Source organism: Benincasa hispida, chromosome 4 (assembly GCF_027475165.1).
Source record: "Benincasa hispida cultivar pf3 chromosome 4, pf3_genome.v1.1, whole genome shotgun sequence".
Lineage (NCBI taxonomy): Eukaryota > Viridiplantae > Streptophyta > Magnoliopsida > Cucurbitales > Cucurbitaceae > Benincasa > Benincasa hispida.
The window spans coordinates 44777435-44804588 of record NC_143481.1 but is presented as its reverse complement, the minus strand read 5'-3'; the positions used below and the strand labels follow the sequence as shown (position 1 = coordinate 44804588).

The following is a 27154-nucleotide window of genomic DNA, read 5'->3' as shown; positions in this document are numbered from 1 at the left end:
TGATTGAATCAAGTAATCTGAATGTTGGGTTGAGTTTGGTTCTATATAATAAGTATTATTTAAGTTAAAAGAAATTTACAAATCCACTGGATCTAAAAAAAAATTCAACCAAACTCGATTGAATTCATGAACACTCTTAAAAAAAATACATGAAGGGAAGAGATAAATAAATATATAGATTATTGAATAATTTGGAAAACATATATACCAGGTCAGCATGGAAAGAACATCCACGTAATAATTATATACGGTTTTGAAGACTTAGGTTGGACACTTTCAACACTGAAAGAATGGGTTCTTTTATATAGACAATTTCAAACTTCTAAACCACCAAGAAACCCTTAACACACACACACACATATATATATATGGGTATATATATTATATACTCAACTTCTCATAATTTAATTTTCTACCTTAATATAGCTTTCAACTCTCATGTCTCTTTTTTTTCTTTCTTCAACAACTAATAATCTAATTACCAATTATGCCTGAAAGAAAAGAAGTTCACCTCCAAGGCCCCCGCCCCGCCGCCCTCAAGATCACCAAAGACTCCCACAAGATCAAAAAGCCACCGCTCCCCCCGCCGCACCCGCCACCGCATCGGCCTGTCATCATTTACACCGTCTCTCCCAAGATCATCCACACCGAACCTACCGAGTTCAAGGACTTGGTTCAACGCCTCACCGGCCTCCGACCCTCCTCGTCTAATGATGCCCTTGATCATCCTACGTCGATGTCGATGTCGATGAATACGAATAGTATAGATCAAGGAGTTGAGAGAGTCGGTCATGGGATATTATCACCAACGCCGGGGTTGCTGCCGCCGATTTCGTCGAATATTTTCACTCCACCGCCACAGGCCGCCATGGCAGCGGCCGCGACTGATCCTAGTCCTTTTACACAATTTTTCCAAGACTTTAGCCCTATAGCTACCAATCATTTTTCTTCATCTCTAGATTTCTTCCAACAAAACTTCCCTGATTTCCATTAACTTTTTGTCAATCATTTCATCATCATCATTATTATTATTGGGCTGACATTAAATGAAAAAAAAATTACCCATCTGTTGGATTCTTCAATCTACAACTTGGAATTGGATCCTTCTTTAATGGCTTCATCATGATCTTCCCCTCTGCTATCCTGTGTAAGTCCTCGTATTTTATTTTATTTTATTTTTTCTTCCTCTTTTTCTTATTCGGTGGCTACTTTTAGATGGGACATTATTATATACTTGGGAGTTTCATTTTTTTTGGTGCCCATTTTTTGTCACATTAATGAAAATTTTCTTCATTGAAATTTTCCAGTTATTCTATATAGATTCTAATAATAATGCCTTTTAACATCTTTTCTTTTAAGTATTTGACCATTTGATTTGTGTTTTAGAGAGAGAGGGACAATATTTGACTTTTATTTCTTCTCTCTCTGTTTTATTTTTTGTTTGAGACATTACCCAACCAATCTAAAATATTAATGTCTCGTAATCATTTTGTCTTTTATTTTTATTATAAAAAATTAAAAAACTAAACCAAATTTTGAGAACTAAAAAAAGTACTTTCAAAAAAATGTTTTTGTTTTTTGAATTTAACTAATAATTCAATCATTATATTTAGGAAAGATACACATATGTGGATGAAATATGCTTAATTTTTAAAAACAAAAAAAAAATCAAATAATTATTAAACGGGACTAAACATTTTATTACATTTATTTGTAATAAAAAGCCTCTTTTTTCTTTTCTTTTTTTTTTCTTATAAATATTCTATGAACCAATTGGTTTTCTTTTTATGAATTAGATGAGTTGTAAGAATTAATGAAGATTATCTACTTTTGGCCTTTGGGAAATTATTTTTATTTTATTTGGAAAGCATTCCTACCACTTGTAGTTTTTTAAAGATAAAAAAAACGTATCAACTCTTATTTGTAATCCAAATCTTAAAAAGGGTTCATATTATTTATATTTAAATTTCACCTTAAATTATGAAACAGAAAGGAAAAAACATTTTGCCAAATAGCTCATAAAAGTTATAATTTATTTATTTATTAATTATTCCTTTTTATTTATAAATTTATGCTTATTAATTATTTTTGCCATTGATTAGTTTTATCTATATAAAGCCCAGCTTAGCTTTATGCGTGTTAATTAATATCTAGATCTAATAATAAACTTTTCGAAACCATGATTAAATTTTAAGAGTCAATTTAATGGATGCTTGCTTAACATCTTGAATATATTATTTAGAGCAATCGTTTTAAAAATCTTAAAAATAACAAATTAGTTGAACCTGCACACATAACATGTGCCAAATTCAAAATAACTACATTTAAATGTACTTTTTTCTGTTTTTATTAAAAAAAAAAAATGTATATTGTATATTCTATTCTACCGTTATTCTTCTTTCTTCGAATTTTGATTAGAGAAATAATTTAGTCTTCAAACATTTTTTTTATAACAAATTGGTCTTTATATTTTCAATTTAGCAACAACCTGTTTTTTAGTATGTAGCAATTAAATTCTTACCATCTTTAAATATTAAAAGAATAACAAAATATATAAAGTTAAATACATTAAATTTGATGAATTTGGTAAATCATTAGCATACCAACATTTTAATACGTATGTGTGATTCAATATAGATAGATAGATACAACGAAGAAGTAGGAGAGATTTGAATCTTGACTTCATGAAAAAAATACATATCAATTACCGTTGAGTTATTTTATTTTCATGTGAAAAAGAACTCATATGTACTAAAAATTAGTAAGGTTTTATGGCCATTTTATGAAATCCGAATATGTAGTTTGGAGGTTTTTTTAGTTAAAATACCATTATGGTCTCTATAAATTAGGACTTCAATTTTAATCTTTAATTATACTTTCAAATGTCCAATAAATCTTTTTTTAAAGAAAAAAAGCTTTCATTATGTATCAACCTTTCCATTGTAAAATAATTTTGGTATCATTAGTCACTACGGCTATATGAGTCTTAAGTACTCCCATTGACGAACATGGTATTTTAACATTTTATTTGTACGGGTACAATGATTCTGTGATCAAGAGCTTTTTGAACCATGAGAGTTTTAGTAGAATAGAGGTAAAAAAATCGAACCAAGAAAAATATAGCGGTAATAGTTGAAGTATGTTCAAGTTGAAAATTGTAGTTATTGAAAGTTATATGATGATATAATAATTAAGAAGAAAATAAAGGTTTTGTGAAATTAAAGAGGTTATAAAAAAGAAAAGGGGGCTAAATTTGTGAAAGAAATCAATAGAAGGGGCAAAACATTAATAATGAGTTCTTCGGGTTCCCCTCCGGGGGAGGGACGAAAAGAACTACGCCAAATCTCCAACAATTCTCGAAAGATCAAGAAGCCGCCACGGCCGCCGAAGACGGCGAAGACGGCGGCGCCGTCGCCTGTCGTAAGGTACGAAAATGAGCCGAAGATCATCAAAGTAGAAACCCCCCAAGACTTCAAGTACATCGTCCAACTCCTCACCGGCGACCCCAATCGTCCGCCACCCCAATACCCTTGTACTTCTAACGACCACGATCCTCAGCCCCCGGACGACCGCCCACAGGGAATTCTCTCCCCAACCCCCACTTCTCTTCCCCTCCTCGTTTATCCCGATGCCTTTACTCCGTCACCGTCTCCTCCGCCGCCGCTGCCGCTGCCGCTGCCACCATCCTCGTCCGACCAAGAACTCTGCATTTTTGATTTACTAGAAGAATGGGCAGAGCCGGCGGCATTATCGTCCTACCCTGTTGTTGATTCACCGCCACTTCTGCCTCCGCCTCCGCTTCTGCCGGCGCCGGTGCCACCCGCTCCCAATTTCAGAGTTCCTCCGTCTCCATTTCGTACGTTGAATACGGAAATTCCGCCCAGTTTCAACACCCCTCTGCCTCCTTTGTTCTTCCCACCCAATCATTTTCCCCACAACAATTAATTCCATTTTTTCTTTCTTTTTTTTCCTTTTCTGTTACTGTGAAATTTGGAAATTTGTAGAAAAGATTCTTTGACGATATTCTTTTGTTGTTACATTTCACCATTTTTCATATAAGATAATAATACCAAAAAATATATATTCCTATATACCCTTAAATTTGGAGAGAGTTGTATCAAAATTAAAATTTAAGTTTTGTTTGGTAATTATTTCACTGGTTTTAGATTTTTTTAAATTAAATTTATTTCAAATTTAAATTTTTTTAAAAAATTATGTTTTTCTTTAACTTTGGATGTGAAAAGAGTTTCTATAAGCTTAATTCTAAATTTAGACCTAAATTAATAAGGTTTTTGATTATCAGCTGGTTGAATTCTTAATCAAATTCTAAATTTCAAAAAGAATTTTTATTTGATTTTTTAAATCATTGATAAAAAGTAGATAAGGAAAGAAATTTGGAAGTAGGAAGCTTAATTTAAAAAAGAAAAACGAAATGATTATCTTTAACTTAATTTTCGAATTTTGATAATTCTATCAAAATGTGAAGTGCATACAACAAACATTTCCTTATTTTAGAAGATACGACAAAAGAATAAAATCTATAGTAAATCTTAAATAAATCTAAACTAAATCTAATAAATAGGACTTTAACAACTCTTTTTAAATCTCATTTTCTTGGAAAATTTGTATTCAATCTTATTTTCTTCCATTATTATTATGTTTGTGTTTGACTTATCACAAGCTATTCGAAAGAATTTTAGATTTTTGTTCTTTCTTTTTCTATCATATATAATTTATTATTGTGTAATATTTTCAATAACAATGGCTCCTTTGATTGAAAAAATAAATGTTACAACTCTTTTGAAAAAAAAAAAAAAATTGGAATAGTTTTTTATATGAGAAAATTAACTAACAAAAGACACATCACTAGAATACAAAATTGATATATTAGATGAGAAAGAATTAAGTCGTAATAGACTTAACCCCGATAGGCCCTCACGAGCCAACCAATGAGCATCAACGACGAATAGGAAGGAAGGATGCCCTGAATATATCTGCAACCTGATTAGCCACTTTCAGGTATGGATTTGAATGATAGACAAAGAGTCAGAAAGGACTATAATATCATTAAGCTCCATTCTAAAAACCAACCTGAGGCCTTTGTAAATAGCTAACACTTGAAAACGATGCATGATGCCCACTTAGAGTGGCAGAATAGTTCCCTGCATCGTAGCAATGACCCCACCAAACCTAATTACATTCGTATTAGAGGAGCAAGCAACATCAACAAGAAGTATGTGGATTGACCTATTGCCAAAGTTGTCTGATGGAATGACAATGAATTGAAAACTATTATGGTCAAAGTGTTTAGTTTTAATACGAATCAAATAGTCTAAAATCTAATCACATCGATGATGAATAGAAAGAATCAGTTTTGAAATAATAGATTTATTCTTGTCACCCCAAATCGCCCAAGTCCTCCCGACATACTTCAATCAAATATTTTGAGCTGCAAACCAACCTACTAAAAAAAGAGCAAACTTTCGAGTTATTATTGTAGTTAATTGGTTCATTATTGCTTATAATTTTGATGAGTTGCTATTTGATATTTTCAAATAAGTTAATATAGTACTTGAATAAAATATATTAAAATTGATTGTCTATAATGGTTCTATCTCCGTGGGGTAAATGTAAATGCGTCTAGTTATTATTTCTTTTCCTTTTTTTCTTTGGCTAAATTTTTTATGCAAGTATTTATTTCAAAATAAAATGTCATCATCATTGATTTATACTGATTTCTATATATTACAATTCTATTCATTTTTGTTCCTTTTTTTTTTTTTGTTCTTGTTAAATAAACAATAGGTCTTACTTAAGAAAAAAAATATATTAATTTCCTGAAAATATATTTTTTTAAAAATATATTAATAATTTCTTAGCTAGGTATATGTGGAACAGCCTCAATTAATTTATTAAAAAAGAAATGAATTCCACAAATCATTAGTCCTCAAGGTTTCACCAACCCTTTATTGGAAGATTATTAAACAACCAAGTGTTATTCTAGAAGATGATTTTTGAAAAGTTTATATGAAAATCATATTGAAGAATATTTCACTTGAAAATTACACCCATAAAATCATATCCATGTTTTTAATATTTCTTTATGATACAAAGTCTATAATGTCAAGTATAAGGATACAATGTACCATATAATATAATAGAATAAATAAAATAAAAATAAAAATAAAATAAAAAGTAGAATGATTCAATGAGACTTGCCCCCCTTTTTGGTACATGGTCTCAAGTGGGAGTAGTTAATGTATTCAAACCCTCTTTTTGTTTATCTTATGAAGAGATAAACCCAAAAAAAAAAAAAAAAAATGGTGAAAAGAAACCCCAACAATAATACCTATTCTTCTTAACCTTTTTGCTAAAAAAAATTATAGAGAAAATTATATAGAAAATTATATGTGTATTTGGTCCTGAATTTTTAAAGTGTATCTTTTTAGTCTCCAAATTTATAAAAAATAAATAAATAAGTTTAAAATATCCTGAAGTATTTTTTGTTTGATTTTTTTAAAAAAATTATATAATATTTGAAATTAGAAAAAAAATAATTTTAGAGAGGATGTGGTTTTTAAAAATTATTCTTCTAATTTAACATGTAATATAATTATTCAAAAACAATAGTATAAAGTCATTTGAGGGACTTTTTAAACCTATTTTTAAAAACTCAAAGATTAAAAAGGTACATTTTGAAAACTCAAAATCCGAATGAGTATGCATAGAGACTAAAAAGGTACTTTTTTTTTTTAACTAAGAGACCAAACACATATTTTTCAAACTTGATGACCAAAAAGGTAATTTTTCCAAAATTATTTGAAAATATTCATGCAGGTCAACATGAGAGAGTATCATATCTGATATGGCAAAAATATACTATTCTTTGGTACAATAGTAATATTTAAGAATTGTATGGAATACACCGAATAAATAATTAATAAATTAATAAATCATTTAACGACATATCAAATAATGAATAGAAGGAGTATATACTATAGTAGTAGTAAATATTTTTTTTTTTCCATTTTAAAGGGAAAGTTAAGTCTTCTCTATATACTTATCATCAGTACAATAGATGTAGTATGAAAATTTTTTCATACTATCATAATACTCGAAAATTTTTCTATTTGAAAAATAAATTGGGATCGATAAATGTTTTAAGTATTATTTAATCCATAAAGGTAAAAGCATATATATATATATATATATATTACGATACAAAAAAAAAATAGATATATATCTTCTTGATATTCACCCTAATCTTTTACGAGTCTAAATTTCTATCACTTATGTTACTGAATTATTTGTTTGTTTTGACAAATATATGGTTGGAAGAATCAAATTTCCACCAACCACGATTTCTACGTAATTTAATCATAAGCTTTAAGATTTTCATTCCTATGCTCACTTTTAGTTATTTATTACTCGGAGATACGTGCGATGTACGTGATTTAAAATCTTTAGTAGTAAAATATATGATAATTGGAATTATATATATTTTTTATTTAACTAATTTATAATGAATATGAATTGTGTTGAATACAGCTAAAAATATTTGAAGCATAATTATTTCATAAAATGAAATATAAAAGGTTGAACGAATATAACTTTTGTAAATATTAGACATGATATCAAATTGAAGTAAGATATCTTTATTTATAATTTTAAATGGTTTTGAGTAAAACTAAATTATCAATAACTTTAATAACAATGTATCTTGAATTTTTTTTTTAATATGAAACATGTCATAGGAAAATTTTATAGATTCATTTATTATTTTTTGTTTTTAGTTTTTCCAATAAAAAGTTTTAACAATTTGAAGCAAATGAACCAATATTCAATTCTTTTAAATTTACTTTGAATGATATTTTTTTTACTTCTTCAAAATATTAACAGTAAACAGTAAATTCAACTGAAATGAGTACAATAATAGTGAAATATAATTTTAAAATAATATAAATATTCATTAAAATGAATTGTTAAATTATGTTTTTATGTACTTTTAAATAAGATAGTAGTAAATAATTATTTAATTAAAAACAAAACAATGAATTATTCATATGTATAATCTTGTTCATGTTTGAAAAAATTAAATGTACATAAGCTATTATCAAATTAGTTATCTACTTCTTTTTTTTTGGAAGAAAAAACTCCAAATAGTTCTTTTTTTAATTATATTTATAAATGTTCTCAAATAAGTACTAATTAATAAACAATCATGTCTTCTTAAATGCTAAAAAACAAAACAAAAAAGGAATTGATTAGATACCGATCTTGATTCAAATTAATTGGTTTTTAACATCCATAAAATGTAACCTTTCGCATAATTTAAATTATTATTGTCGTATGAGAAAAAATTAATAAAATTTGCTAACCATCAATTTTTAGAAAAACCTTAAAATAGTTTTTTGAGTTAATTTACCTGCTTCTCCAAATAAGTTATTATTATCTTGTCTTCTTAAATGCGTATTTAACATTTTTAAAACACCAAATAAAATCTAAATTCAAAACTTAAATAAAAAAAATGTATTTTTTCCAAAAAAAAAAATATATTATCAAAGGTGATAGTCGGTTCGATTTTGTAAATTTAAAGAAATTCAAACCGATGTCCAATAAAGAAAAAACCAACGAATTAGTTTTTATTTGGTTTGGTTTGGTTCTCAATTTTATACATTTTCTTCTTTTCTTCTAAAATTTAATTTTTATTTCCAATTTTATTTTGAATTGGTTCGATTTGTTAATTTAAACTTAAAATTGGGTTCATTGTTTTCTCCATATATTGAATTTGACCTTTTTTTTTTATCGGCACTTGCTAAATAAAAAAAAAAAGAACATAAACACTTTATAATAATTTATCTATTTTTCCTAAATAATAAATATATATGCAATATAATAATTAAAACATTAAAAGAAATCTAATGTTAGAGTTTATTTTTAAGAGTATATATATCATTGGTTTTGTTCAGTTTTGATTGTTTTTTTTTAACTAAAATCCAATACGAATTAATACTTTTTTGTTTTATCTAAATATAAATTAACATGTCCAATTTTATATTAAAAACAAAATCAAACCAGTGGATCGATTTGAATTGATTTGGTTTTTCGATCTTTAGATTTTTTGTTGCACTCCTAATTATTATTACTAAGAGGCTGTTTGATATGTGACATGATATAGGAATGCGAGTTCTGATGTTTAGAGAGTTCTGATCGAGTATTATCGAGTATGATAAGTATGTTTAAATACTGATATAATATGATATACGATACACGGAAGAAAAATGTTGATGATACGAAACACTCCCGAAAATTGGCCTACAAACAATTAAAAATCGATAATGAGCCTTCAAACACTGAAATAGTATAGGATGTAAGGATATATATCTCATGTTAGGCCCAAAATAGCCCCTAAGGAGTTATGGAGAATGTACAATGTGTGTATATATATATATATAAACAATTTGAAAGATAGAAGAAGTTAAATGTTGAAAGAAAGAAATATGAACACGATGAGTTCACCAAAGTCCCGAAAGCGAAAGATGAAGAAGCCGCCACAGCCGCCGAGGGCCCCCAAAGCCCGGCCGCCGCCAACAGAGACGATTGAAGTGGAAGAAGTTGATGATTCCTCAGATTTTGGATACATGGTCCAACAATTCCTCACCGGCGGCGACGGCGACGGATCCATCTCCTACCACCCTTGTAGTTCTACATTTTCCGATCGCCAGGAAGAATGTGTGCCTGTGGGGATACTGTCACCCAGCCCCATTTCTCTGCCGCCGGTTTCTCCAAACGCTTTTACGTTGCCGCCGGTGACACCGTCGTCGGAAGAAGAAGAACTGAGTATTTACGATTACGGCGGTTGGGAAGAGCCGGCACCGGCAACAGACCCTGTTCTTAAATCCTCTGTTCCCAATTATAATAATTTCAGAATGAATAATAATAATCCTCCAACTCCATTATTATCAAATCTCTCAACTCCATTATCATCAAATCCAAGTTCTAATTTTAATCCTTTTTTGTATTCCGATTTAATTTATCCTCTTCCTCCCATTTTCAAGAATCCTCTGCCCCCTCTTTACTACAAACCCAAATTTCCTAATCCTCACAATTAATCCCCATCTTTAATTTTCTTTCTTTCTTTCTTTACTACTAATTTTCTTACTCAATTCTTTTTTTTTTTTAAAGTGTGAAATTCTTGTAGTAAAGGTTCGGTTGAGTAGACTGTGAATAGATGGGTAAAAGCTCGATTAAGATGTACTCAAATGTTGTTCTAATAATAATACAACTATTATAGATGAGTAATCTTATTCTTTCGTAATGTATTCGATCTTGATTTCTTTTTTTTATGAGGTGTATGATTGTCTCACGAGATATTTTAAAGAATTTTACATTTTTCCTTGTCGTAATATTGATTATTATTTTCTACCTTTTTAGTATAATAAGAGAATGAGAGATTTGAACTTAACGATCTTCTTGACAATACATACTTTATATATATTGATTGAAATAAGTTTAATTTGACTATTTATATTGTCATTGAATTAAAAATATTGATTCACTTTTCTTATTAGTTTTTAATGGGTTGTTATTTGATCTATTTAAATGGTTTTTAAGATAAAATTTAATTGTTTTCATTTTTTTAAAAAAAGGGTTCATTATGCACTCATATTTTATTAAATGATAGTGTTTTTAGTTGGTTAGAGATATGAAAAGAGTATGAGGTAACTGTAATTGTTTAATTAAATTATTATTTGTGTAAATAAACACTATGAATAGAACAATTTCAAATTCAAGCGATTTCAAAAGAATGTCATTATCAATATTTTTAGATTCATTTCGATTTATTCTAAAGAAAAAAAAAATTGATTCGATGCTTTATCATTTTTATTTTTGTTAAATAAATAAATTGGGTTTAGATAAGAAAAAATAATAATGTCCTTAAAAAATATTTTTTTTTAAAAAAAATAACATAGAAACAGAAAAAAAATTTGTAAAAAGAGGGCCAAACAAATTAAAAAAAAAAAAAAAAAAAAGTCAAAAGAGCGCCATCTTTATGTCATAAACTATGGTTTGTTTTCAAAAGTAGTCTTTGAATACAAAAAAAAAACATTTTAATTTATCCACAAGCATTTAAAAATATATATAAACTGAAAATTACATAATAATAATAATAATAATAATAAATAACCCACCAATATCAAATTTAAAAAATTACATGTTATTTTATTAAGGAAATGAATTTTCACAAATCACTTTTGTCATTTTCACCATGAAACATATTTTTAATCATTCAAAACTAATTTTGATTAATTAAAAATTACATTTAAAAGTGGTTAAATATTAAATTAAATTTGAGTGGTTAACTGTGTGGTTTTGAGTAATTTTGAGCATGACAAAATTCATTTTAACCATTTCAAAACCACTCTCAAACATACAGTTAATTAGGCTATGTTTGGATGATAGGACCAAAATCACTTTTCTTAAGAATATTGGTGTTTGGCAAATATTGAAATTGATTTTATAAAATCTAAAATCATTTAAATTTTATTTTCAAGAATGAATTGAGAGGTGGTTTTTAGTGGGGATCATCTTGTCCTCATTTTATTCCTTTATTGAAATATCGAATTTGTCCTTAACAACCTTTTGCCATTTTCAAATAATATTTCAAATATAAAATATCATTTTTAGTAATTTGACCAAACATAATAATTCAAAATCGCATCTAAATGTATGAAAATCATTTTTAAAAGCTTGAAAAACCAAACATCAATATACTTATATGAAAACTCATTATTACAAAATTAATTGTACTTAAATCTCTTTTCATAAAATCAATATTTCAACCATCACTCTCAAACTTGTACTTAGTTCTTCAATTAAATTTGTCAAGTTTTCAACCAACCATCATGGAAGATTAAAAAACATCCAAAGTTTTTATTTCTAGAAAATGGAAAACCATTTTAGGTGAAAAGGTGAAAAGTATTGCAATTGAAAAAGACAGCCATAAGACCATAAACATTTCTAATATTTGTTTATATGATGCAAAGTCTATAAAGTTAAGCATAATGATACAATTAGATTTGCCTCTCCTTTTTCTTTTTTTTTTTTCCTTTTTTTTTTGTATGGTTTAAAGTGGGAGTAGTTAAATATTTTCAAAACCTTTTTTTTTTTTTTTTTGTATATTATATTATAAGAAAACCCAAAAAAATGGTGAAAGAAAAAAAGATGTCTCCATCCAAATTGCAACAATGGTTGACTTGAAACACAACCATGACTTTTCAAGAAAATAATTCTAACTTTTAATCCCAAGTTGTAGAACTAAGTCATGGAGACGTAGTCATGACGCCTTCATAAGGTTACCCAAAATTATTTAAATTTAAAAATATTTTTTTTAAAAAAAAATGAAAAAACATATTTTCGACCACCAGGTTTTTATCTGTTCTATAGTAAATACTATTTTGTAGTTCCCAATTAGCTACAATCAACACTATTTCAAAACCTTATTTACTACCGTGTTTACTTTTTGCTATAGTTTTTACTATTTTATATTCATCATTTTATTTATTCTTTACTGTAGTGTTTAATATTTTTTTCTCAAATTAAAATAGCATCAACTATAATAACCTATGATTATAATAACCAACTTCTTGCCTCAAACGCCCCTAAGTTTTGAGTTTAATTTTCAATTTAGTTCCTAGTTTTTAGTCCATAGGTTTCAAAATGTTGCAATTTTACCATTGAGATTTGAGTTTTGTTTCAATTTGTTCCCCTAAATTTCAAGATTTACATTTTTAATCTAAATTTTTCATTAAATAATCACCTTAGTCTCAATCATTGACCATTGAGGTCTATTAATTAATTTGCGAGAATTATGAAGTGAACTTCTTAATTTAATTTTAATGGTGATGAAAAATAGTGAAACTTGATTAATTATAATTATTTTAAATTAATTCATAAACATTACCACTAAAGATGAAGTATTTAGTGAAAAATCGAAGTTCAAAATATAAATATTAAAACTTAAAAAACAAATTGAAATAAAACTCAAATCTCAATAATAAAATTCTAACATTTTGAGAGCGGGAAAGTAAATTAAAACCAAATCTAAAGACTAAGGTCTCGTTTGGTAATCATTTGGTTTTTGGTTTTGAAAATTAAATCTATAAACACTACTTCCACCTCTAAATTTTTTTACTTTATTACCTAATTTTTACCAATAATTTAAAAAAGTCAAATTTTGAAAACTAAAAAAAAGTAGGATTTCATTCACATTTTTTACATTGATTTGCATTTTTCTCAAGTACAGTGGTTGAATTCTTAGTCAAATTCTAAAAACAAAAACAACTTTTTGAAAGTTACTTTTTTTAGTTCTCAAAATTTGACTGAGTTTTTTAAACAATCGGTGAAAAATAAATGACAAAGAAAATTTAGAGGTGAATGTAGTGCCCACAAGGCTTAATATTCAAAAACAAAAACAAAAAACAAAATGGTTACCAAACGGGCTATAGCTTTTAAAATTTTGTTTTTATTTTTAGAATTTGACTAAAAATTCAACCATTGTACTTAAAAAAAAATATGCAAATCATTGTAAGAAATCCTGAATAGGGAAATTATTTCCAATGGTAAAACTGTTGAAAATATTTACAAGATATAACAAAATTTTATAACTACCAATAATAAACCCCGATAGATTTCTATTAGTGTCTAACAATCCCACTAATAGATACTGATAGACGTTTATCATTGATAGTTTTAAAATTTTATTATATTTTGTACATATTTTGTTTTATATTTTTATATTTAAAAATGGTCAGTTTTTTTTTTCCTAAAGGGAGACAGAATAAAGGGAAGAGAGAGAAGGATATTGGTGTACTTGAGTTTGACCATTAGATACTCACTTCAATTTCAATCATTTACTCTTAATGTTTATTAATTAGTTAAAAAAAATTGGGAAGTAAAATTAACTTAATTTAAATAGTGATGAAAAAAATAGTGAAATATAATTAATTATAAAAATTTTAAATTAATCGATAAGCATTAACATTGAAAATAGAAAGCGAGTATTCAGTAAAAAATCATAATCTTGAAACTTAGAAAACAAATTGAAACAAAAAAAAAATTGTAACATTTTAAAATTTGGTGTAAATTAAAACCAAACTCAAAATCTAAGAATTAAGTGTATAATATTTTGAGACCTATGAACCAAATAGAAACTAAACTTAAATAAATTTGAATGTATATATTTTTCATAAAATGAATTTTATTTATGTGAAAATAAATAAATAATGGAAAGACACAATTGAGAGAAGGAAAGAGAAGGGCATATGTGTACTTTAGTTTGACCATTTATAATGGTGTGGTTTTTAGGAGAGTCTCAACCAGTTAGAATATTTCAGCAATAAATTCAGTTTTGGGGCCTACAACAGCAATCTAACATCATATTCTCCTTTGAATTCTTATTCATGAAACTATCATTGCCTTGTTTAATGTAACACATTCTAATACCAAACAAATTCCCTTTTTAAGACATTATCCTTAAACTTTGACCACAGAAACAAAAACCTTATACAACAAACCTCTGTGATTTCAATTCCTTTTACCTGACTGCTTCTTCATTTGCAACATTTGAAGTCATTCTTTGCAATCTCCATGGCCCCGTGCCGTTGATCGAAAAGGAGAACAAAATCGGTTTATGGTTCAGCTAACTAAACTGACTCTTGGGAGTCATCCAAGCCAATTCGTCGAAGGCGAGATAATCGGCACAAGGATTTTCTATGTCATCAGATTCATCAGGAAAAACAGGCCTAATGCTGACCCTTGGTTTCCTTGATGGCAGTACAGGAAGTGGTGCTTCCCCTTTTAGAATTCTTGCTGCTTCTTTCACAGTTGGCCTCTTTTCATGATTTGGATGTACACAAAAAAGTCCTACCATTAACATTCTCTCCATTTCTACTATATTGTACTTTCCCATCAACCTTGAATCAGATGCTTCAATCAGCTTCCCCACTTCCCATAGATCCCAAATCCAATCGACTAGCACGGTCCCCTCTTCATTTACAGGTCTCATTCCCGATGCAACTTCGAGCATCACCACACCAAAGCTGTAAACATCGGTTTTGACGGTGGGAACACCGGAATAAACGTATTCAGGTGCAAGATATCCCATTGTTCCTGCTGGTATGGTTGCTTCTCTTGTGATTGAACTGTGTTCATACACCTCTGCTAGACCGAAATCCCCAAGTTTCGCATTGAAATCTGCATCGAGCATAATGTTGCAAGTCTTGACATCTCTATGGATAATTTGGCTCTCACATTCTTCATGGAGATATGTCAATGCAGAAGCAACCCCAAGAACTATGGAAAACCTCTTCTTCCAAGGAAGTACAAATTGTGAATTGGGGGAGGTTTTGTGAAGAAGTTTGGCAAGGCTTCCATTAGCCAAATACTCATAAACAAGCACCAACTCATTTGCTTCACAACACCATCCATGAAGCTGAACCAAATTCTTGTGTCGTAAGCATCCCGCCATCGTTGCAAACTCCGTCGTAAAAGGATTGCACAAACGGTTGTTCGCTGTACCTTGCTCGAAACGTTTAACAGCAACTTCTCCACCTGATGCAAGAGATCCTTTGTAAACAGTTGCAGAACCACCTTCCCCAACAACTCTATTTTGATTAAACCCCATTGTAGCTAACTTTATTTCCCCAAGAGACAATCTTGTTGGAACTTTGTTCATCTCAACTTGACAAGTTCTATGAATTGCTCTGCCTCTACAAATTCTACCTCTCAACTTCTTTATCAAAACAAAACTAACCAAACCAAAAATTACAGTAATAGAAGAAATAAATGCAGCCAAACCTCCCAATCCAAGAGTCAGCTCTCCAGTCTTCTTCCTTTGTTTACGAGCATCAACAAAACTACTACTATTAGAATTTGAATCCTCCGACGAACACATAAAACAATCTCCTTCATTAATGGTATCAACAGGACTCAAAGAAGGAATCAACCCAAAACTTCGAAATCGCCATCGATCAACAATATAAAGAGCAGAGCCCTGTCCATTAGAAGCAGAGAATCCCACATACATAAATTCTTTAAATTTCTTAGAGAGATCAATCTGCGCAACTAGAAGAGGATTTACAGGCCTTGTCTGTGAATAACCAACCCAAACCTGAATCGTTTTCGAGTCATCTCTATACTCAATCCAAGCAGTAATCTGTCTGCCATTTTTGAGAACAATGCCACTGGATCCCAAATCCACAGAGGTCAAAGAGGTAGCTGAATTGACATCAAGACCTAGATGGTTGTCATTAATGTCACCGAGATTCGGATTGAAATTGGTATCGAATTCGATGGCGACAAACGAGTAATGGGAATTAAGAGGGGACTCGGGAAGGCCCATGTAGCCACTAGAGCGGCTGAAAGATTTGGGATCGGAGGTGATGAGGAAAGCGATACCGTCGGCAAAAGGGCAGAGTGGGGTGGGGAGGATGGAGAGGGAGAAACTAGAAGAGAAAGAAGCGGTGGAATTGGAGGAGAAATCAAGAAAGCGAATTGGGTTTATGTAGAAGGCGGTGCCGAAGCCAGAAGAGGAAGAGGAATTTGGAGAAAAGGGAAGGCAATTGAGTTCTTGAGTGAGAAAAATGGCGTTGTTTCTGAGATGGGCATCACCGGAGAGGGTAATGTTTTGATTGGGGGAGAAAGAAAGAGAAAGAAAGGGGAAATGGGAGAGAATCAAGAAGAAGAAGAAGATGGTGATCGGAGAAGAAGATAAGTTCATCAACATTCTAAAATGGGAAAAGAGGAATTGGGTTTGGAATTCGAAGCTTACGTAAAGGTTTGATGAATAGAAAGAAGTGAGTGGAAATCCACAACTGGCCGCCGGCCGCCGCTGAGCTTCCTCTGTTTGGCCGTTTGGCTGTGAGAGAGAAACAGAGAGCGGGAAATCGCATGGTAGTTAGCTTCACCAAGACATTTTTCAGCAACACAACTTTTATTTCCTTTAATTTTAAGCTAATGATCCAAAATACCTCTTTAACTTTCCAAAATTTCTTCTTTTTTTCATTTTGTTTTTAGTTTTGTAGTTTTAATTCTACACTTCACTTGTTTTAAAAATACTCTCAAATATTAAAAAATGAAATAGTAACCAATCAGACGATACTTGTCACGGTTACTATCACATCTCTCCAACTATGTGATACCATGATCATGGAGGTACCATGATTTTTAATCATGTTTAACTATAAAGAAAATTCAAGTACTTGATTCTTTGTTACTTCGTTGAACATTAGACATTAAAAATTTTACATCATAAACCTATTGAAAATATTTATAATTAATAGAAAAATAGATCGACAGAGAAATTTTGTTATTATTTATAAATATTTTCGTTCATTTTCTTATATTTAAAAATAGTTTAAAAAATTATTACACTATTATACAATTTTTTTTTAAAAAAAAATGTAAACTAAATGAATTATGAAGGCCTTTTCGAAATTTTTTACAATTAAAACTTATTCTTTTTCTTTATCTACTACTTTTTAAAAACTTTTTAAAAAACCATATCAAATCTTGAAAACAAAAAAATTACACATTTTTCTTGATTTCTTTCAAAAGTACCCTTTTTATCTAAATTATTTTTAAAATTACCCTATTGTTCCAATTAACCCGTTTTAGAACCTTCTTTTTAACTTAAAATTCAAATGTGTTTTTAAGAAATCTTAAAATTTTACCCAAAAAAAATTGAATAAACAAAAATAATTTAAAAAACGGAAAGCAAAAAATATGACAATTATCAAAAAAAGCCTAAAATAACTCTTACAACCAAAATATAAATTGAATAAACCTTAATCAATCTAAGCAATAAGCTTCTAATGTCCCATCAATCTGTATCCTCTTCTTACCACTCAATTAAAATATTTTGAAAAGAAATAAGAAGAATTGATTATGTAGCAAATTATAATTGAATAATTTGATGGAATTCACGAAAATACGTGTTGTTCGAGATACACTAACTATTTTTCATATTAAAAGTTCAGCTCAAATATATATTGTAATATATCAACTTAAAGCCATTCAGTCACTGTCAAATACAAGGAAAAGAGACCATGTTTTTCTTCGTTTATTTATTTATCATAGTTATATAAAACTGCAAGGGTGACTGCAAGACAAAGTCACAATCTGAGATCTGATCAGATTATTTTAAAAGGTCAAATCATAGAAACGTTTATTAAACTTGGAACTCCATGGGAGAGAACAATATACTATTATTCAACATAAATCACATTCTGCCGTAAACCAAACTGTTCTCTGTATCAATGCAACTTCCTAGCAAATGAATACACAAAAATATTTATTATCCGCCAAGATTCAAAGTTGAAACTCTCGACCAATTATATAAGTAGAATTAAGCCGACGTAGAAAAAGGAAAATTAACTTAACATATACATGGGAGGAAAAAGTCATCACTGTAGGTAGTAAACCTTGTAAAAACATCTATCGCCTACCTCACGTAACTGCCTACGGAAAGTCAATTCAAAGCTTTCTTAGCAGTCACAACTCTCCTGAAGGGCTTCAAATGTTCGTTCCTGCACTTGTAAGAACGTAAATGATTACATTTCTATTGTGAATTGGCACACATGGAACCAAGTATGACCTATTCTTCCATTGTGCAGAACAGAAAATTTGGAGTCCAAATATGTTGATGACCAAGTAACATTACTCACAATACAATGGTTTTCTTGCCTGGGAACATTACACTTGTAAAACGCTATCCTTCTAGTATAGTTCTATGTCTACTGCAGCAAAGTTATTGTAAATTACTTTTATGCTCGTTGACTCAGAAAGTAAAATAAGACACTTTGTTATGACATTATCCGAAATAGTTTATATTTGTGACTTAAACTCCTCCAGAAATCCAGGCTATCAGAGACAGTTAAAATGAAGAAAATAACACCTACCACTAAGATTCTTACTCAGAACATGAAGATAGTCAATCCATATAATTCTCTACCCCACTACTTTCACATGAGATTTCAAATAGGTTTCCCTTCCTTTTCCCTTAACATAACTAAAGATATTTCAACCTAGAGTGTACGTTTGACTTCATAGAGCTTATGGATTTCTAATTCATGTATGGAATGCAAAAAGGTCATTCTAAATAAGTGATATCCGAGAGAAGATTATGGCACAAAATCATATCAAGAAAGTATCAGATATATACATATTGGCAGGTGGTTCACAAGGAACAGTTCCTTTGGAGCCTAATCAGAGCCTTAGCAACATATCTTAAAGCACAAAAACTGGTTTTAGTTTAAGAAACAGCAACCACATTTGTCTTAGGATATTACAGTGTGAGAAGCAGAAGTTTCAGCTGGAGGTTTCCTAACCGGATCAGGATGTATACCCTATTGAATCTAAGTGGTGGCTTACTGCTAAATGCTGGAATGCTGGTCTTCAAGGGGATTGAGTTAAAGCCATTAAAGACCCATTTAAGATGGAGAAATGAAGGATTGGATCATCCTTTCTACAACCGCTCCAAGTGCTTAGAGAGATGATAAAAGATGGAAGCTTGATTGACTGTCATTATATTATCTATGCTTAGTCAAATCAGGTTTTCAAGCATAGATAAGCAATCTTCAGTTCCTCTAATCCTAAATGAAAACATTACAAACTACACATAAAATAGTAGACACTCCAAAAGGGTAAAGACGTTTTTGTTGTCACCTGAGATACAATGCCAATCAAGTTGAAGCAGAAGCCAATTCCGAAGCCTCCTTCTGTCTAAGATAATGATCCAAAATGACAAGTTTTGCAGTCTCGAAAGCGAAGTAGCCAATTGCTGCAAAGCAGGCACTGTGAAGAACTCTAGGACCCATCCCACGGGTTAATCCAATCCACCCCTCTTCCTTCAGTATTTGCTTAATTGTAGCCGATACACCACTGTACATTGCAGCTGAAACTTTGTTTGCAGCCTCCCCATGAACCTGAGTCATCAACCGTGTCTTCACCACATCAAGAGGCGTTGTAAGAGTAGCTGATATAGCACCTGCCAATGCTCCACAACAAACACTTTGAAAGGGTTCTAGTTTGTCACTCTTCGTCTTGCTTAGAACAGCAGCTTTCAAATACTCAAACGAAGAGTAACTCAAAACCCCAGCTGGTAAGTTCCTAAGCAATGTAGCAAAATAACCAGCATAAAGACCCATTATACCATCTTTCTCCAAAATCCGAATCAAAACTTCCCAAGACCTCCCTTTAGCCCCAACCTGCATTCTCTGAGTAATTAACTCCTTCGGCACCATTACAGCGGAGGAGATGATATTTCCCATAGCCCCAGCAGTTGGAGGTATAAGCAGAGAAGGGTAATCAAATTTCGACAAAATCGACTTACCAAACTCACAGGTTCCAAAATAAACTGCTGAAGAAGCTGCCGAGCCGACGATTACTGCCGAAACGCCTCTGTAAAACCCGAGAATCCCTCTGGATTGAAAGGTTTTGACGACTGCGTCGAATGTGTTCTTGTAAATCTCCGAAGCCCCTTTTGTCTGGAGCCTGGTTTTAATGGTGTCAAGTGGAAGAAGACACACGTAAGTGAAGGCGCCGGCCATGGCGCCGCCAGCGGCGCCGACGACTGCTCGTTCGAGGACAGACAAATTCTTCATAAGGGATTGGATTTTGGGGGAACTTTTAGAGGTGGGTTTGACCCAATTTGGGGATTTGGGAGTGAGAACTTGCTCCTCGGTGGATAAGGATAATGAAGAAAACGGAAGAGGAGGGCAGTGGAAGTGACTCCGATCTTTGGGGGCTCTATTTCCGGCGAGAAGTGAATCGAAGTTGGAGAAAAGAGTGGGGAATTCGAAAAGAGAAGGATAACAAACGGCATCCGGCGAGGGAAGGCCGAGAGCGGCGGAGAGCCTGGTTTCCATCACTGTAAATCTCTCGGATTTTGACTCTGCTGCCGCCGGGAATCGAGGTTTATCGGAAAATGGAGATCGGTGAATATATAAAGTATGGACTAATTAATTTCATTTTCTTGAAGGAGAGTCAATAACCATGCCGCGGTGGCCGAGTGACAACCTCGCGACACTTTGACCTTGAGGATCATGCCTTCATTAATCATTATATTGTAATTTTCTGAAGATTAAATCATAAAAATTGTTGTGTCAAAAATATCTTTAAATTTTCAAAATTTTCAAAAAATATTTTTAAATTTTTCAAAAATATTTTGACATTACTTTAGATAGAATCTTAATATTGTAAAACTTTCAAAAGTTTTAAAAATATTCTTTTACCTTACAAAATTCAAAAATATATTCCTATGTTAATAGAAACTATTAATATCTTATATTAATATGATGATTAATTTATTTGAAGTTTTGTTAAGTTCAAAAACAACCATTTTTTAAGTACGAAAAGAGTATAACTAATTTTAAAACAAATTATATTGATATTTTCATTATGGAAAAACAAATTAAATAGATATTTTCAATTTTTTTTCCATATAAATTGTCTCGTTTTTTTCTTAATTTTTTAATTTTTAACTTATACCAATTTGTTCCACAACCAAAATAAAAATTCCAAATTTAAAATAAAACATAAAATCTCCCGAAATTCCAAAACCAAAATCTCCCAACATATCAAAACTATAAATAGTCAAATAAAAAAAATGTAATTGACTATTAACATGCACTCGATTACTAAAGTACAACTTTTTAAAATATTTAAATTCTACAATCCCTTGGTATTTTCTTTACTCTCTTTCTTCTTGTTATAGTTCACGTAACTTAACTAAAATGTGTAGTTTTATTTATTTGTTTGTTTTAATAAATAAATGTCAAAGGGTTAACAAAAAGTGGAGTAAGAGAGTATTGAAAAAGGAAGGGGAGAAAAAAAAGATGGAAGATAGAGAAGTGTAGTATTAACATTTTCTGTTCCTTAACAGTGATATTGATATTTTTTAAAACTTTTTTTTTCTTTTTTAAGTTTAAGAGTTTTTGTTAATTTTTGAAAATTTAATGATATTTTTTTTATACAAAACACTAAAGCGTTCCAAAACTAATGGTAAGGCTATTTTTTTAACTCATTTTGAAAGTTTAAAGATATTTTTAAAACTTTTGAAAGTTTAAGATATTTTTGACACATAGTACAAAGTTTATGGGTATTTTATATAATTTAGCCTTTTATAATGAGAAGGGTAAAGTTCTCCTGATATACTAAGGGTGTTCGTGAGTTAGGTTTAGATTAAAAACTTTTTAAACTCAACTCAATTGTTTGGGTTATATATTTCTTCAACTCAAATAACTATTTATTAAAAAATGAAATCAACCCAATCCAACTATGAAACATTTGGGTTGGATTGGGTTGGTTTAGGTTAATCGAAAACGTTAATACGTAAAAATTTAATTTAATTATTTCATATATTGAATTAAGATTAATATTTCAATTCCAATTTATATAATGAAAAATTGAATGCCAAAGTATTAAAAAAATTATTTTTAGGAGAATAAATTATCCAAAAAATAATGAGATTAAATCAAACTAAAATAGATATATATAATTGTCGTTTATATATATATTAAAGTCAATAATAAGTCCAAATTAGTTTAGGTTATTTTAGGTGAATCTATGAACCAATCTAATTCATAAAGTTTTCATTTATTTGAATCCAACCCAACCCAAATGGTAGGATTGGGTTGGGTTGATCGGTTTTTTGGGTCATCGAATTTTTTTAATACCCTTACTTTATATGGACCTTTAATATAGTATAGATGATTAAAAACTAATGTGTTATGAAATTAAAATATTAAAAAGAACAATAAAAACACAAAAGAAATGGAAAGAGTAAAAGAGAGAGCAGTTTTATTCTCAATTGTGAATGGTGAGTTTATAAAAATTTACACACCTCATATTTATAGTGGTATAATGAAGTAGGCACTAAATTTGATAATGCTTAAAGTATGAGAGATTGAAACTCTAATGACTAATTAAGAAGAAAAAGTATGAAAATATGGAAATCTAACTCAATACTTTAATATTCAATATTTTTTTTTTTAGAATTGGAGATATTATTATATAACAAAGGGATTCACTGGGACCAAAACAAAGCCAACATGATAAGAACCCAAGGTGAAAGACAGAGAAAATAACCCAAACCCCACAAACTAGAGGCTACAACAAAACAGAGAACACCGTGAAGTTCAAAAAGAAAAAACATCCGTACACACACTAGATAAGACCAAGAAGGTCAATCCGCCGAGAAGTAGCACAAGCACGAACCGTAGAGACCATAAGGTGAACCAGAATAGACACCGACCTCGATCGACCTCCAATATGAACACTCCCATTATTAATGAAATTTAATGAAATATAAAATTTTCCTTCTTCATGCATAAAAGGCCCTTATCGATTTCTATCGCTAAATTTTGAGATTATATTGATAAAAAATGGCAACTAATAATTTTATCAATTTAAACTTTAAACTTTCATCAAGTTATACCATCCTTCAAGTACCGTTAAAAAAGATATTGTGTAAGACTTGTAATTGTTTTAGTTAAACTCCTAAATGATCATAGTGAATCAATTTATCTCTTATTAAGATTTTTTTTTTCAAATGTTAGTTAATAATATGGACGGTTTGAATTGGTGCATACACGATTTCAAATGAAATCTTAATTGAGAGTTAAAATTGATTTATTTTATCGATAAAATTATAAGTCTCACACATTATTTTCCCAAATAATTGATAGTATAAATTGATAAACTCGTGAAATTTTAAGAATAAATTAATATAATTATTAGTTGAGAGATTTAATTGATACAAACCAAAAATTTAGTTGTACAAATTGATATTTTCCTTTTTTTTTTTTAATGCATTGTGATGTCAAATTGATCAAAATTTACAATGCCAAGTTATTAATTAAATTTAAATATTATTTTCATTAACAAGGTAGAACTTTTTTTTATAAATATTTCATTGATTAATGAACCTAATTCACATTTAGGTAAGCTTAGAAGGTTTGTTAGGAAATAACTGTCAATGCCAAGGGCACAACCACACCTACAAAATAAACATAAAATCAATATTAGTAGGTTTGTTAGGAAAGAACCTATCAATTCAAGGGCACAACCCTACCTATAAAATACTATTATGCATTATTAATGATATGACTATACAAATTAAAATATAAAAACTGAAAAAAAAAAAAAAAAACTGTCCTATTTGATAACGATTTGGTTTTGAGTTTTAGTTTTTTAAAGTTAAGCCTACAGACACTAGCTTCAAATTTCTTTATTTGTTATCTAAATTTTTATCAATGGTTTAAAAAACTAAATCAAAATTTGAAAACTAAAAAAAAATAAATTGTTAAAAGCTTATATTTGCTTTTGAAATTTAACTAAAAATTCAACCATTATTGTTACGCAATCAACAATTAAAGAACACAGAAAGGAACGTAGAGATAGAGAAGATCAACACACAGATATGCGTGGTTCACTAACGGTGTGTTAGCTACGTCCACGGGCAGAGGGAGAACAATATTATTAGGGAGAATGTTTTCAGCGAGACCCCTGTACTTATTGTTCGAAGCGTCAACAAACAGATTCAAGGCATTTCAACATTTATATTAAGAAAAATGCAAATCATTGTAAGAAATGAGAAAGAAATAAGTTTAATTTTCAAAAACAAAAACGAAAAACTAAATGAGTATAAAATGTCCTATAATGATATTAGATATAAGTTTAAATATTTCATATTTATTTGTCTCTTTTATTAAAGTAAAAAATAATAATAACAATAATCAATGACAACTAGATTTTACATTAGAATCATAATCAGTGGTTTCAAAATAAAGACATTTAAGCATAAAACCTTATCTTTAGCAAAGAGATAAATCTTTGCTGGACTTTTTCCAAAAAAAAATTTAAAGAAGGAAAAGGAAAAAGGAAGGAAAAAAAAGTAGGCATGTTAAATATTAAATGAAAAGTTGGTAAGTGGTAATTAAAATTTAGTTGTAGCCTTATTTTAGAAAAATTTTCACACATAAAAAAAAAAAAATCAAATTATTTACGGAAATAACAGAAGAAATATCGATAGACACGGATAAACTTCTATTAACAACTATCACATAATATCAATGATAGACTTGATTAAATTTTGATATTTTATATAAATAGTTTCTCTTATTTTTAAAATATTTAATATTTTTGTTGAATTGGGCCTATTTTTCTTAGGACATGTTTGAGAGTGATTTCAAAATGGCTAAAATGACTTTTGTCATTTTCAAAATCACCCAGAAACATGTTTTTAATTATTTAAAATTAATTTTGATTATATGAAAATTGTATTTAAAAGTTTAAAATTGAAAACTAAATTAATTATGATGATTAAAATTATCTTTTCGAGTGATTTTAAAATTATCAAAATTAGAAGTGATTTTGACAATTTTAAAGTCACACTCGAATATGTCCTTAGTAACACATGAACCCAAAAATTGAGGTAAACTTATCCCCCTTCCACCCCTCAATATTTTCCCTTTTTTTAAAAAAAAGAAGAAAAAATTGAGGTGTAAAATCAATTCTCAAAGCCATTCAAAATACAAATTTCATTCAAATAAAATGAGTGCTGTTTTTTTCCGTTATTTTTTTAAAAAAATAATACCTTTTTGGTCGATAGGTTTTGACTATAGTTTCTATTAGGTTTTTAAATTTCAAAATTTTATACATTTAGTTCTTAGGTTTTGAGTTTTGTTTTAATTTAGTCCATAAATTTCTAAATGTTACAATTTTACCCTTGAGAGCGAGATTCATGAGAGTGACACTAAGAGTGAGCAAGAAAATTCCACAACGAGTCATAACGAGGTATAAACATGTTAACTTCACATCATTTGTCTTTCATCTTGTGAAGTTCGTCTCATGAAGTAACTTTACGAGATGAACTTCATGAAAAATGAACTCAACTTCACGTTATTTCTGTCTCGCTCACTCTTAGCGTCGCTCTCACTAATCTCGCTCTCTCACTAATAAATTATATATTATTTTAATTTTTAAATTTAATTAGGCATATTTTAAAGTTGTAAATTTTAAATTTTGCAATATGCATGTTTTCTATAATATTTTAATTTTGAATGTTTATTTTTACTATATTTGAAATTTAATAGAATTTTCTATTATATAACTTTTTTCACAATAGTATTTTACAACAACACAATATTTACATAATAATACAATTGAGATCGATTTGAATTGACATCATTTTATATGAAATGGTTCGAGTAAAAAATAGTATTACATATAAAATTTGAGCAACATTAGAAAGGTAAAAACAATTTTATTGTTGTTCTTAATTTTATATTGAGAATTATTTATATTTGATAATATAATTGTTTTATTATTTTTCTTTATCTTTTGTTTTCAACAAGTTATTATTATTATTTTTTAAATCTTTTAATGTATGTTATATATATAAGTTGACCATTTTGCCCATTTCAATGGGTTGAGGATTTTTTTTTTCATTTCACTATATTTGTAAATGAGTTTATCATTTGCTATATACAAAAATAAGCCATATTAAAATATCATTGATTCATGTATTTGTAATTCTTAAACTTTAGTTTGTTTTACTTTCAATAAATCTAAAGTATAGTTTCTTTAAGTTAATTTTTTAATCGATTTTTATTAAATATTGATAGTTATTTTCAAAAATTATATTATACTTTAAATAATTATTTAAAATGTATTTAATATTATATTTATAAATAATAAAACTCCTTTGTAATTATCCTAATTATTAATTGACAAAAAATTATTATTATTTTATTTATAAATAGGTTTTAAGTAATTTTTTTGTATAATTTTTATTTTAGTGTTATAATTTATACTTATTTTTAATTTTAAAAAACTGATTTGAGTTTATAATATTGACACACAATATTTCTAAACATTTGTATCTTTATTTAATATATATATATATATATATATATATATATATATAACATAAAAATTGTTGTTTTCAAAATTTACACCGTTTTGCTAACAGAATTTGAAAAGAATTTTTAAAAACATAATTTTAATTGTTAATTAAATACATACTTGCTTGAAACACAAAACATAATTGGAATAACCAACCAAACACGTCTTTTTTTAATAATAAAAGTAA

General features: G+C 29.1%; 4 protein-coding genes across 4 annotated transcripts; 2 read left to right on the top strand and 2 right to left on the bottom strand.

Annotated features, from left to right (window-relative positions):
• The first annotated feature begins 408 nt into the window (after positions 1–408).
• On the top strand, positions 409–1358 carry LOC120076217 (protein MKS1-like). Its single transcript, XM_039029982.2, has one exon. The coding sequence runs from the start codon at positions 488–490 to the stop codon at positions 992–994; it is 507 nt and encodes a 168-aa protein (XP_038885910.1). The 5' UTR covers positions 409–487; the 3' UTR covers positions 995–1358.
• Positions 1359–2446: 1088 nt separating this feature from the next.
• On the top strand, positions 2447–4037 carry LOC120076216 (uncharacterized). The gene has a single exon (XM_039029981.2). The coding sequence runs from the start codon at positions 3292–3294 to the stop codon at positions 3943–3945; it is 654 nt and encodes a 217-aa protein (XP_038885909.1). The 5' UTR covers positions 2447–3291; the 3' UTR covers positions 3946–4037.
• Positions 4038–14381: 10344 nt separating this feature from the next.
• On the bottom strand, positions 14382–16977 carry LOC120075792 (Concanavalin A-like lectin protein kinase family protein). Its single transcript, XM_039029466.2, has one exon. It carries the CDS (start codon positions 16784–16786, stop codon positions 14702–14704), a length of 2085 nt encoding a protein of 694 aa, XP_038885394.1. The 5' UTR covers positions 16787–16977; the 3' UTR covers positions 14382–14701.
• A 1222-nt stretch (positions 16978–18199) lies between these two features.
• On the bottom strand, positions 18200–21119 carry MFL1 (Mitochondrial substrate carrier family protein). Its single transcript, XM_039029467.2, has 2 exons — positions 19726–21119; positions 18200–18587 (listed from the first exon to the last, which is right to left on the bottom strand). Exon 1 carries the CDS (start codon positions 20925–20927, stop codon positions 19743–19745), a length of 1185 nt encoding a protein of 394 aa, XP_038885395.1. The 5' UTR covers positions 20928–21119; the 3' UTR covers positions 18200–18587; positions 19726–19742.
• Between the last annotated feature and the right edge of the window lie 6035 nt (positions 21120–27154).